This window comes from Hyperoodon ampullatus (assembly GCF_949752795.1).
Source record: "Hyperoodon ampullatus genome assembly, chromosome: 16".
NCBI classification, from domain to species: domain Eukaryota; kingdom Metazoa; phylum Chordata; class Mammalia; order Artiodactyla; family Ziphiidae; genus Hyperoodon; species Hyperoodon ampullatus.
Genome location: NC_136929.1, coordinates 73769338 through 73783241, shown reverse-complemented (window position 1 = coordinate 73783241; position 13904 = coordinate 73769338). Strand labels below are relative to the sequence as shown.

Genomic DNA, 13904 nt, shown 5'->3' with positions numbered 1-13904 from the left:
GGCAACTGCAGTTTCTGTTCCACCTGCTTGGAACAACCCTGCTTCTGATCTTCAAATGATTTGTCTCTCACTTCACATCTCTGCTCTCACATCACTTATCAACGCCCTCATCCTCTACCGCCTTGCCCTGCTTACTTTTATTTGTAGCAATGACACATTATCTTACGTAACTGTTTGTCTGTCTTTCTCGCTAGAATGTCAGCCCCGTGAGGGCAGAGGTTTGTCTTATTTCATCATCCCTAATTCCTGCACAGTGCCTGGAACACAGTAAAGACTAAGCATACAATTATTAATGCAATGCAAATATTCCCTGTCATCAAAGACAACATATATATGGAGCAACTGTTGTCACACCACCTGCAGGAGCGCAGTGCCGTAGTGTCTCCTGCTTTCATCAGGATTAAACTTTTAAAACAAAAATCCATTACTGAAATTAAAATAGATTCTTTCCAAGGGATATCTAAATGATTAGTAATATAAAGCAATAGTGGTTAAAACAATATAGAGCTAACATCCACTGGGAATACAGAATGGGAAGTTTTTAACATAACATGGAAGGAGGTTGATTTAAGAACACTCCAGAAAATACATTCTAAGATGGCAGTGTGGGAAGATGCCGAGTTAGCGTCTCCCAACTAGGGTGCCTGCCAGCCACTGGTGGGGACCTTGATGCCCAAGGAGACGGGAGGAACCCCCAAGTGAACCGGTAGGATGTGCGGGGACTGCCGGGGGAGGAGAAGTGGAAGCCAGACAGGATCGGCACCCCTGAGGCTGGGGAGATCAGGAGAGGCAGGCGGAGGGGCCCTTCGGGAGGAGCGGGAGAGGAACAGAGGGCGATGGCCTGGCCCACTTGGGCCGGGGAGCCTGCTAAGCTCTTAGGCTGGTACCCCTGCTCCAAAGCCCCCTCCAGGCCTCGTGGGTCCTGGGGACATAGGAGGGAGGCTGAGGGAGAACAGGAGAGGCAGGCGGGAGGGGCCCTCCAGGAGGCCCAGGAGAGGAGCAGAGGGTGACTGCCCCGCCCACTCGGCCTGGGGAGCCTGCTGAGCCCCCAGGCCGGTCCTCTGCCCTCCAGGGCCCACCCCTCCCCCTGGCCGCACTGGTCCGGAGGGCATAGGAGGGAGGCTGAGGGAGGACAGGAGAGGCAGGTGGGAGGAGCAGGAGACGAGAGGAGGGCGTTTGCCCCGCCCACTCGAGCCCAGGAAGCCTGCTGGGCTCCCAGGTGAGGTCCCCTGCCCTCTGAGACCAGGGGTGGGGGGCACGCCTGGGGCCCTTCTGTTCCTTGAGCCTAAGCCCCACCCCCCACAGCCCCAGGACCTTTTCCAGCCCTGTGGGTCCTAAGAATAGGCCCCGCCCACCACCCAAACCTCACCCTTGCTTAGGCCCCGCCCTCCACAGCCAAGGGCTTTCCACCCTCTTTTTTCTCCTTTTCTTTCTTTTCTTTTCCTTTTCCCTCCTCCTCTTTTTTTACTATTGTGGTACTGATGTACTTTCCGGTTGTTGATTCATCTATATTTTTATTTTTATAGTTTTTCTAACATATCTGTTAGTTTCCTACTCTAATTTTATCTTTTACTTTGTTATTGTTTTCTTTTTTTTTTTTTTTTTTTTTGCCACCCCACGTGGCTTGTGGGATCTTGGTTCACGAGCGGGGGGTCTGGCTAAAGCTCCTGTGGTGGGAGCTCTGTGTCCAAACCACAGGACTAACAGAGAACCTCAGACCCCAGGGAATATTCATTGGAGTGAGGTCTCACAAAGGTCCTCATCTCAGCACCAAGACCAAGCTCTACCCAACAGCCTACAAACTCCAGTGTTGGGCCAAACAACCAGTAGGACACGAACACAATCCCACTTATTAAAAAAAAAAAAAAAAAGGCTGAGATGACAAAAAATATGTCACAGATGAAGGAGCAAGGTAAAAACCTACAAGACCAAATAAATGAAGAGGAAATAGGCAATCTACCTGAAAAAGAATTCAGAGTAATGATACTAAAGATGATCCAGAATCTCAGAAATAGAATGGAGGCACGAACTGAGAAAATACAAGAAATGTTTAACAAAGATCTAGAAGAACTAAAGAACAAACAAACAGAGATGAACAACACAGTAACTGAAATGAAAAATACACTAGAAGGAATCCATAACAGAACAACTGAGGCAGAAGAACATATAAGTGACCTGGAAGACAGAATGCTGGAATTCACTGCTGTGGAACAGAGTAAAGAAAAAAGAATGAAAAGAAATGAAGACAGCCTAAGAGACGAGTGGGACAACACTAAACACACTGACATTCAAATTATAGGGGTCCCAGAAGAGAAAAAGAAAGGGTCTGAGGAAATATTTGAAGAGATTATAGTCCAAAACTTCCCTAACATGGGAAAGGAAATAGTCACCCAAGTCCAGGAAGCACAGAGAGTCCCATAAAGGATAAACCCTAGGAAAAACACACCAAGACACATACCAATCAAAATAACAAAAATTAAATTCAAAGAAAAAATATTAAAAGCAGCAAGGGAAAAGCAAAAAATAACATACAAAGGAATCCCCATAAGGTTATCAGTTGATTTTTCAGCAGAAATTCTACAGGCCAGAAGGGAGTGGCAGGATATACTTAAAGTGAGGAAAGAGAAAAACCTACAACCAAGATTGCTCTAACCAGCAAGGATCTCATTCAGATTCAACAGAGAAATCAAAAGCTTTTCAGACAAGCAAAAGCTAACAGAATTCAGCACCACCAAACCAGCTTTACAACAAATGCTAAAGAAACTTCTCCAGGCAGGAAACACGAGAGAAGAAAAAGACCCAAAAAAACAAACCCAAAACAATTAAGAAAATGGTAATAGGAACATACATATCAATAATAACCTTGAATGTAAGTGGATTAAATGCCCCAACCAAAAGACACAGACTGAATGGATACAAAAACATGACCCATATATATGCTGTCTACAAGAGACCCACTTCAGACCTAGGGACACTTCAGACCCACTTCAGATTGAAAGTGCAGGGATGGAAAAAGATATTCCATGCACATGGAAATCAAAGAAAGCTGAAGTAGCAATACTCGTATCAGATAAAATAGACTTTAAAGTAAAGACTGTTACAAGAGATAAGGAGGGACACTACATAATGATCAAAGGATCAATCCAAGAAGAAGATATAACAATTATAAATGTTTATGCACCCAACATAGGAGCACCTCAATACATAAGGCAAATGCTAACAACCATGAAAGGAGAAATCAACAGTAACACAATAATAGTAGGGTCCTTTAACACCCCACTTACACCAGTGGACAGATCATTCAAACAGAAAATAAATAAGGAAATACAAGCTTTAAATGACACAATAGACCAGATAGATTTAATTGATATTTATAGAACATTCCACCCAAAAGTGGTAGAATACACTTTCTTCTCAAGCACACATGGAATGTTCTCCAGGAGAGATCACATCTTGGGTCATAAATCAAACCTCAGAAAATTTAAGAAAGTTGAAATCGTTATCAAGGATCTTTTCTGACCACAATGCTATAAGACTGGAAATCAATTACAGGAAAAAAAAAACTGTTAAGAAATACAAATACACAGAAGCTAAACAGTGTGCTACTAAATAACCAACAGATCACTGAAGAAATCAAAGAAGAAATTAAAAAATACATAGAAACAAATGACAATGAAAACACGATGACCCAAAACCTATGGGATGCAGCAAAAGCAGTTCTAAGAGGGAAGTTTATAGCAATTCAATCTCAACTCAAGAAACAAGAAAAATCTCATATAAACAATCTAACCCTACAGATTTAAAACAACTAGAGAAAGAACAAAGAAAACCCAAAGTCAGTAAAGGAAAGAAATCATAAAAATCAGAGCAGAAATAAATGAAATAGAAATGAAGAAAACAACAGCAAACATCAATAAAACTAAAAGCTGGTTCTTTGAGAAGATAAACAAAACTGATAAACCCTTAGACAGACTCATCAAGAAAAAACAGGAGAGAACACAAATCAATAAAATTAGAAATGAAAAAGGAGAAATCACAACTGACACTGCAGAAATACAAAGGATTATAAGAGACTACTACAAACAACTATATGCCAATAAAATGTACAACCACAAAGAAATGGACAAATTCTTGGAAAGGTACAATTTTCCAAGAGTGAACCAGGAAGAATTAGAAATAATAAACATACCTATCACAAGTAATGAAATTGAAACCGCAATTAAAAATCTTCCAACAAACAAAAGTCCAGGACCAGATGGCTTCACAGGTGAATTCTATCAAACATTTAGAGAAGAGCTAATACCCATCCTTCTCAAACTCTTCCAAAAAATTGCAGAGGGAGAAACACTCCCAAATTCATTCTATGAAACCACCATCACCCTGATACCAAAACCAGAAACAGGTATCACAAAAAAAGAAAATCATAGACCAATATCACTGATGAACATAGATGCAAAAATCCTGAACAAAATACTAGCAAACAGAATCCAACAACACACTAAAAGGATCATACACCATGATCAAGTGGGATTTATCCCAGGGATGCAAGGATTCTTCAATGTATGCAAATCAATCAATGGGATACACCACATTAGCAAATTAAGGAATAAAAATCATATGATCATCTCAGTAGATGCAGAAAAAGCTTTTGACAAAATTTAACACCGATCTATGATAAAAACTCTCCAGAAAATGGGCATAGAGGGAACCTACCTCAACATAATAAAGGCCATATATGACAAACCCACAGCAAGCATCATACTCAATGGTGAAAAACAAAGCATTTCCACTAAGATCAGGACAAGACAAGGATGTCCACTCTTGCCACTGTTACTCAACATAGCTTTGGAAGTCCTAGCCACAGCAATCAGAGAAGGAAAAGAAATAAAAGGAATACAAACTGGAAAAGAAGCAGTAACACTGTTTGCAGATGACATGATACTATACATAGAAAATCCTAAAGATGCCACCAGAAAACTACTAGAACTAATCAATGAATCTGGTAAGGTTGCAGGATACAAAATTAATGCACAGAAATCTCTGGCATTCCTATACACCAACAATGAAAAATCAGAAAGAGAAATTAAGGAAACAATCCCATTTACCATCACAACAAAAAGCATAAAATACCTAGGAATAAACCTGCCTAAGGAGGTGAAAGACTTGTACTCAGAAAACTATAAAACACTGATGAAAGAAATCAAAGATGACATAACACATGGAGAAATATACCATGTTCTTGGATTGGAAGAATCAACATTGTGAAAATGACTATACTACCCAAAGCAATCTACAGATTCAATGCAATCCCTATCAAACTACCAATGGCATTCTTCACAGAATTAAAGCAAAAAATTTTACAATTCATATGGAAACACAAAAGACCCCCGAAGAGCCAAAGCAACCTTGAGAAAGAAAAATGGAGTTGGAGTAATCAGGCTCCCCGACTTCAAAGTATACTACAAAGCTACAGTTATCAAGACAGTATGGTACTGGCACAAAAATAGAAATATAGATCAATGGTACAGGATAGAATGCCCAGAGATAAACCCACGCACATATGGGCACCTAATTTATGACAAAGGAGGCAAGAACATACAATGGAGAAAAGACAGCCTCTTCAATAAGTGGCGCTGGGAAAACTGGACAGCTACATGTAAAAGAACAAAATTAGAACACTCCCTAATACCATACACAAAAAGAAACTCCAAATGGATTAAAGACTTAAATGTAAGACCAGACACTATAAAACCCTCAGAGGAAAACATAGGAAAAACACTCTTTGACGTAAACCACAGCAATATCTTTTTTGACCCACCTCCTACAGTAACGGAAATAAAAATAAACACATGGGACTTAATTAAACTTAAAAGCTTTTTCACAGCAAAGGAAACCATAAACAAGACAAAAAGACAACCCTCAGGATAGGAGAATATATTGCAAATGAACAACAAAGGATTAATCTCCAAAATATACAAACAGCTCATGGAGCTCAATATCAAAAAAACAAACAATTCAATTAAAAAATTGGCAGAAGACCTAAATAGACATTTCACCAAAGAAAACATACAGATTGCCAGGAGGCACATGAAAAGACGCTCAACATCACTAACTATTAGGGAAATGCCAATCAAAACTACAATGAGGGGCTTCCCTGGTGGCGCAGTGGTTGAGAGTCCACCTGCTGATGCAGGGGACACGGGTTCGTGCCCTGGTCCGGGAAGATCCCACATGCCGCAGAGCGGCTGGGCCCGTGAGCCATGGCCGCTGAGCCTGTGCGTCCGGAGCCTGTGCTCTGCAACGGGACAGGCCACAGCAGTGAGAGGCCTGCGTACCGCAAAAAAAAAAAAAAAGAGTGTATAATTAATAAACTAATATGAAGAAAAAAGAACACTCCAACAATGAAAGCTAGTGGAGATACTGAAATAGGTAATACACTTTCCAGAGATTTAAAACAAATCAGTCAATAAAATCTCACTAGAGTTATGCAATGGATACCTTATTAAATCTTCTTTGATTTGCATGCTCTCCTCTACATTAATTAGCGGGAAAAAAGTCAAAAGCCAAAAATCAAAACATATTTACAAAAGCCAGAAACTTCATGTAATAAACATGCTTGTCTATTAAATATTATTTCTGAGGTACAGAAAAATGAAACAAAGCTTATGAAAAGATGGGTTTGGAATATTCATTCTGGAATCAATTTCATTCAACAAAGTAAGAAATCTATTGTGTATCAACTGACTCTGCCTAAACACTCAAAAAAATTCAAAAAAATTGAACTACTAAGAAATAACAAACACCGGAAAGATATCCCAGCTTTGATAAGCCAACATATAAAGCTGCAAGTATTGAACCACAAAGAGCTTTCAAAACACAGAAACGTGGACTCTGCGTTCAGCAGGAGAGTTGATCTAAATTTAAAAATCATTGTTCATGTAACGATACTGTCATGGACTGCATGCACCTGCCCCTCTCCAAATTCATATGATGGAACCCTAATCGCCAGTGTGATGCTATTTGGAGATGGGACCCTTGTGATGTCATTTAGGTCTTAAGGGCTGAGAATAGTGCTCTTATAAGAGACTCGAGAGCGCCTGCTTCTCCCTCTCTCTTCGCCATAAGAGGCCACAGCGAGAAGGTGGTTGTCTGCAAACCAGGAAGACAGCCCTCACCCGTCAGTGAATCTGCCGGCACCTTAACCCTGGACTGCCTGGCCTCCAGACTGTGAGAAATAAATGTTTATTGTTTAACCCACCCAGTCTATGGTATTTTTGTTACATCAGCCCAAACTAAGACAGAATACATGCGATATATTATTAAACAATAAGGTCAAGGAAAATGTACTATTACGTGAAAAGGAAAATAATATGCATTCTGTATAAGTTTATGTTTCTGATGTTGAACATTTCTAAAATACTAACAAAATCACTGAGAAAGGATGGCATGTTCAATTATCATGTACAGCTGACCCTTGAACAAAGCAGGGGTTAGGAGAGGTGACCCTCTGCACAGCTGAAAATCCACATATAACTCACAGTTGGCCCCCTGTATATGTGGTTCCTCTGTACCTGGACCGCACCTGTGGATTCAAGCCACTGCAGATGCTGCAGTGCTATAGTATTGACTATTGAAAAAAATCCTCATATAAGTGAAGCCGCGCAGTCCAAACCCATGTTGTTCACGGGTTAACAGTACATGAGTTTTCTACCAGGACAAAATTTTCTAAGTTTACTACCAACACAGACAAAAAGACTCTCTGAGAAGACTTGAATCACTCAGTCCACATTCTAACAGAGTTGTACTTGGCTTTCTTACCAACGGAAGATACTATACACATCTGTAATTCAAGAAGGTAAGTAGGTTTAGCTTTAGTCAGGGGAACACAAAAAAGATGTGTTTTTGTGATCAATTAATCAACTGATCTATATTTGTATATGGAGAAAATGAACAAAATCTTTAACATAGGTATCAGATTCAAGAGTAGTAACCTAGAGCCATATTATTTCAGCATCTTCATATGTTTTAGGGAACGAGATATGACCCATGCTCATCTCAATTCATGTGATAATGAACAGTGTCAACTGACTTAAGGGCAGGCCTCCCCATTGATGTGTTTAAAAACCAACACTAAAGACTTCTCAAGTCATATTTCTGTGCACATCATTATATTTAATAGATAACAAATCAAACAAAAAATACTACTCAATTTTATTTCTACAATGACTGAAATGCCTACATCCAAACAAACGAACAAACAAACAGAATTCTACATGTTTCTTGAGTCCATCTGAACCTTCTGAGGTAGCACACCACACTGGACAGAACACTGGGCTCAAATGTCAGGAAGAAGTGTGGGGCTTGACAGGTGACGTTAACGTCTCTGAGAGCCAGTGACATCATGTAAAGTGAGGAAGTAATGTCTAACTTATGCGCTTGCTATGAAAATTAAATGAAAAGTATTTTAAGAGAGAAAAGGGAAGTGGGATGCAATCAGTAACTATTTTTAAAAGGGGGTGGGGACAGGAGGTGAAGTTAAAACTACCTACCCTAAGCCAGAAAGTTTACTTTATTGTGTTAGGTCTTTCCTCTCCCTGGGGTGTGACTCCTGGCAAGTCTTTTAGCTTCTGTTTTTTTCATGGCTAAAAAGGGGGAAATAACATGCTCTCTCATCAGGTTATCGTAAGGATCAAATGAGTTAACACACATGAAAGCATTATGAGAACAACAAATGAACAATAAGAGAAAAAAAAAAAACCCACAACTTTTCTTGATAGAAAAGCCAAGCAGGCAAAAAAGAAATTATGATTTCTCACTTCCTGGCACACAGAATTTGATCTTTGTACAACATATTTCAAACAGCAATCACACCTCACAGTAATCACTGTGACTGTCTCCTCACTAAACTGGCACTGCATTAGACACAGGAATATCACCGTTGGCTTTTCAGCAGCTAACGCACCATCAGGCATAAAGATGCTCAGCTGATGCTTGTTGCACCTGATCTTCCTGTTACGTAAGCAATACATTAAGAAGTAGAAGAATTACCATTTTCTTTCCGTAATCTTGTTATGAACTTCTTAGGAGGTATGACTCCAACCTTTTTCTTCTGGGTAGCGATGCTGTGGAAGAGGTCTGCTAAGCACGTAAGAAGACTCTCCTTCTTCCTAGGTTGACTCTTGTACGCGAGAACTTTTTCCCGAAATGGACGACAAAAATAAAGTGCTTGAAGAACTGAATTGCAGTAGCAAGTATTCCCAAACTAGAATAGAAAAAAACATTTTTGTTAAATTTGAGGCAACACATTTTTTTTTTAATTTATTTATTTATTTATTTTTGGCTGTGTTGGGTCTTTGTTTCTGTGCGTGGGCTTTCTCTAGCTGTGGCGAGTGGGGGCCACTCTTCATCGCGGTGCGCGGGCCTCTTACTGTCGCGGCCTCTCTTGTTGCGGAGCACAAGCTCCAGAGGCGCAGGCGCAGTAGTTGTGGCACACGGGCCTAGTTGCTCTGCGGCATGTGGGATCTTCCCAGACCAGGGCTCGAACCTGTGTCCCCTGCATTGGCAGGCAGATTTTTCAACCACTACGCCACCAGGAAAGCCCAAGGCAACACATTTTTCAGAGAAAGAATTTCTATGTCTAAAACTGAGAGAAGAGAAAGACAAGATAGGGAACTGATGATCCTCATAACTTAAAAGGTATCTGAGAGTACAAATAATTGTCCTGACTGCAAATTACCCATTCTAACATTAAATGGATGCTCTTGGCATCAGTGTCAGGTTAAAACTGAAGAAAAATACATGTAATAAATTTGGCCTTTATTAAAACTTAGTTAAAGAACTACACAGTTTAAATAGCGAGATTAGTTAAGGTTTAGGCTTCTGGAGAATTCCTTTTCCAATTCCCATTGTTATGATAGTATTGGTTGTATACAAAGCATTTTCTATACTGTACATTTAAAAATGTAACTCTCAAAAATTCTTTAAAAAAACCCATAAGAGTCAGGTTTACTATCAGGCTCTTCAGTGCCATCCAAAAAATAAACAAAAACAAAAAATAAGGAAAAACAAGATACTCTGAAATATTAGATGAAAAAGTCATCAACGTGACAGCCTAACAACCACTGAAATGCCGAAATGCCAGGTCACATCATTTTCCATCCGTCAGAAGGACGTGGACTCAGCTCCAGAGTTGAACCCTGAACTGCAGCCCCACCTCTCACTGGCCACGTGGCCTGGAGCAGGTGACTGATCGCTCAGCCTCAGTTTCCTTCTCTTTAATAACAGGGGAGAAAGTCGTCCTACTTTACAGAGAAAATAACACAGGGTTTAATAAATATTTTTTGCCTTTTTTCCTTCCCATTAATAGACATTGACTCCCAAAGCTGGCTAATAAAACCCCTAAAAGTCCATCACTGAGGACCTGGGGAGTAAATAAGGAACGAGGACAATTCTCAGAGAACTGCCATGGGGTGGGGTCAGGCATACAGTAACCAGAAACAGGCAAGTGGAGAAGAGTGTTGAAGAACGGGCACTCTTCAATTATGTCCATAAACACATGCACACGTTTGCTTATATTTTAAAACTAGGAAGGATATATCAAAAGCTAATAATAATGGTTATTTATAGACAAGGAAGAGTAAGAGCAATGAAAGTGAGACTGCTGTACATGTACATAGTTATAAAAAGTTTACGTCGTACCCATATTTTTAAAGACTAAATTAAAATGAAAAAGAAAGAATAAATTCCTAAAATTGAAAATAAATAGAAATAAATCAGACCTAAACGTGTAACAAGTTGGTGGTATAATTACGTAAAGAAAAGAGTGAGGGCTGCCCTGGTGGTGCAGTGGTTAAGAATCCGCCTGGTGATGCAGGGGACACGGGTTCGAGCCCTGGTCCAAGAAGATCCCACATGCTGTGGAGCAACTAAGCCCGTGTGCCACAACTACTGAGCCCGCAAGCCACAACTACTGAAGCCCATGTGCCTAGAGCCCGTGCTCCGCAACAAGAGAAGCCACCGCAATGAGAAGGCAGCACCACAAGGAAGAGTAGCCCCCGCTCGCTACAACTAGAGAAAGCCCGTGCACAGCAAAAAAAACCCAACACAACCAAATAAAAGTAAATTTTTTAATAAATAAATAAATAAATAAATAAATAAATAAAGCTTAAAAAAAAAAAAAGAATGACTTCAAATAACTTTAAAACACAGGATTTTTACTATCCATGCCTACTGAACTACAATCTAAGACCAAAAAGAAGAAGTCTTAAAACAGCATTCAGTACTCACACTGTTAGAATTAACCCATTGATATTGCTATTTTGAAACCACTAAAGATATACTGTAAGACAAAGCAAGGAAAGAATTATGTTAATATCCCCTAGGAATCAAAAACATTTTTTTAAAATTTAATTTTGGCTGTGTTGGGTCTTCGTTGCTGCGCGCGGGCTTTCTTGAGTTGTGGCTAGCGGGGGCTACTCTTCGTTGCAGTGCATGGGCTTCTCATTGCAGTGGCTTCTCTTGTTGCGGAGCACGGGCTCTAGGCGCGTGGGCTTCAGTAGTTGTGGCGCACAGGCTCAGTAGTTGTGGCTCGTGGGCTCTAGAGTGCAGGCTCAGTAGTTGTGGCGCATGGGCTTAGTTGCTCCGCAGCATGTGGGATCTTCCCGGACCAGGGCTCAAACCCATGTCTCCTGCATTGGCAGGCAGATTCGTAACCACTGCGCCACCAGGGAAGCCCGTAATCAAATTTTTTAACGTAAAGGAAAAAAGATACAATAGTAAAAATCAGAAGAGTAAAAGTCCTTTAAAGTTAAATTGGAATTAAAAATAGCAGTATAAACTCATGACTCTTCGTAAATCTTAAAGTAAGTGTGTGTGTGTGTGTGTGTGTGTGTGTGTTTGCGTTCTCAGGTTCTGTGCACTGAAAAGGCCTCCACATCAATAAATTTCCCCTGCATCCAGATTGTGGCCTCTAAAAACCCTTTTCCCACAAAAAGGAACTAGGGTGACTTACAGATATGGCTATACAACATAATGGACAGGAAATGTACAATGTACAAGATTAGCCTGGAATATCTTTTTGTGTGGCTTGAAGAGCCAACTTTCATCAAAAGGAATTACTGCAATGGACTAAAAAGCACATCAACTACACAAATATCTATGTGGTTTATTAGTCTCCAGTGGAAGTTGTAAACAAGAATATAAAAAAGGAAAACATCAAAGTTTTACCCCACCTTTCTCATAAAAACCATATTTCAGGGGGCATTAAAGTTATTGTTTAGAGAGTAATTCTGGCTAATAAATCCAGAAGAAATCATTGTAAATAATGGATTGGGTAAAAATTATCCCTGGATACCTAAAACATTTGGTTAAAGGTTGGTGGGGAACTTTAAAATGGGGGGCTCAGACCTGAACGCCCAATGCGTTCCAGCATCATTCAAGATGAACAGCCAAAACTTTAAATCCCATGATGTGGTGCACCAAGAAATATGTAGCAATTCCTATAAAGTATTCTTGCCTTAAAAAACAAAATAAAATCCCCAAACTTTAACCAAGTGTCTAGATTGAACTACGAATTTACAAGATACTCAGGGAACAGAGGAAGAAGTTAAATACCCCAAAAAAGGAACAAGACAACAGACTCAGCGAAGATTTACAACTTCTATGTTCACATTGCTAGTCAGAACCAAGAACTGATTTCGTAAAGACAGATGTGTTTACAGGCTTTCCAGAGAAATGCTACAAGTATATGACAATGATGCATTCATATTACTGATCATGAATACAACCATGGATATCCTTCAATAAAGCCTATTCAGGGGCTAAGTACACCTGCAGTAGAATCTCCAATACTACTAAGATTATCTTACCAATTAATCAGTATTAATTAGTCTGAAAAATACTAGTAATTGTACAACTTCTAATGACTCCAATGACCAACAAACTATGGCTTTGTAAACTGAAGAGAGGATACAATCTCCATAATTTGGACATTTTATTAAAGAATAAACAACAGGGAACTCTAACAACTTCCAGAGAGCAGTTAGATGAACAAAAGACAGCATCTCACAGTATATTAGAAACATTTATGATGATGAAGCTTGACCTACTAATAAAAAAGCAAATAAAATAAGCTAAGGAACTGGCATGTGGAGAATGCTGAAGTCAGCCTCCTGCTAATCTTCTGACTACAAGCAACAGGTAACATTACAACCAATCTTTGAGGCTTTCTATTATGTTCTTCTTTACTTACCTTCATCCACCCCATTAAAGAAAACTTAAAGGTTGAAACTACTACTATTTCTCCAGAATAAACTAACTTTCAATCTTATTGATAACTTTGAAGCTTTTCCTTCAATTCCCCTGATTTTTAGTAGTAACTTTCACTGAAGTCCCTGAAACCTAAAAACATATCCTTCAAGTATACAGCTTTCATGCAAAAGACTGTCCGGGATGATTTCCTCTGCACTCTTGCTTCTGAATAGGGTTGAAACCTACCCTGTGCTTTTTCAGCTGGTTCTGAAGATCAAAGGCATGACCAGGTTTAAAATCAGGGGAAACAAATATTAAAGGTCTGATCACTGACTTCTCAATTGTTTATTGAACACAGTGACCTATCGCTGCTTTCTCTAAGTCTTGGAAAAAAAAAAAAAGATTTCTCATATCCCCATCAATAAGATCATTTTGAGCACATATCCCTAATACATACATATTTGTTTAGAAATAATATATGTACTACATTATGCACACTAAAATATAACAAATGTGATTAAGATGAACATTTCAAATTATTATATTAATTTTTTGTTTTCACTAAAAATTATTAAGTAAGAGCAATGAGACTCAGTATGCTTTTTTGTAAACTATGGGTTACAGATTTTAATAGAGTGATTTGACAGTTCAGTTAT

The 13904-nt window shown here is 39.5% G+C and overlaps 1 protein-coding gene across 2 annotated transcripts in view; it reads right to left on the bottom strand.

The window, feature by feature from the left end:
• The window catches only part of USP12 (ubiquitin specific peptidase 12), a gene marked incomplete at both ends in the record, with an annotated part of 77266 nt that overhangs the window by 20581 nt on the left and 42781 nt on the right, over positions 1-13904 (bottom strand). The window contains one exon of one of the 2 annotated variants that reach the window (XM_079721873.1): positions 9049-9262. In XM_079721873.1, coding sequence (XP_079577999.1) covers positions 9049-9262 — 214 coding nt within the window. The remainder of the gene's footprint in view (positions 1-9048; positions 9263-13904) is intronic. The other variant, XM_079721874.1, reaches the window with a different exon arrangement.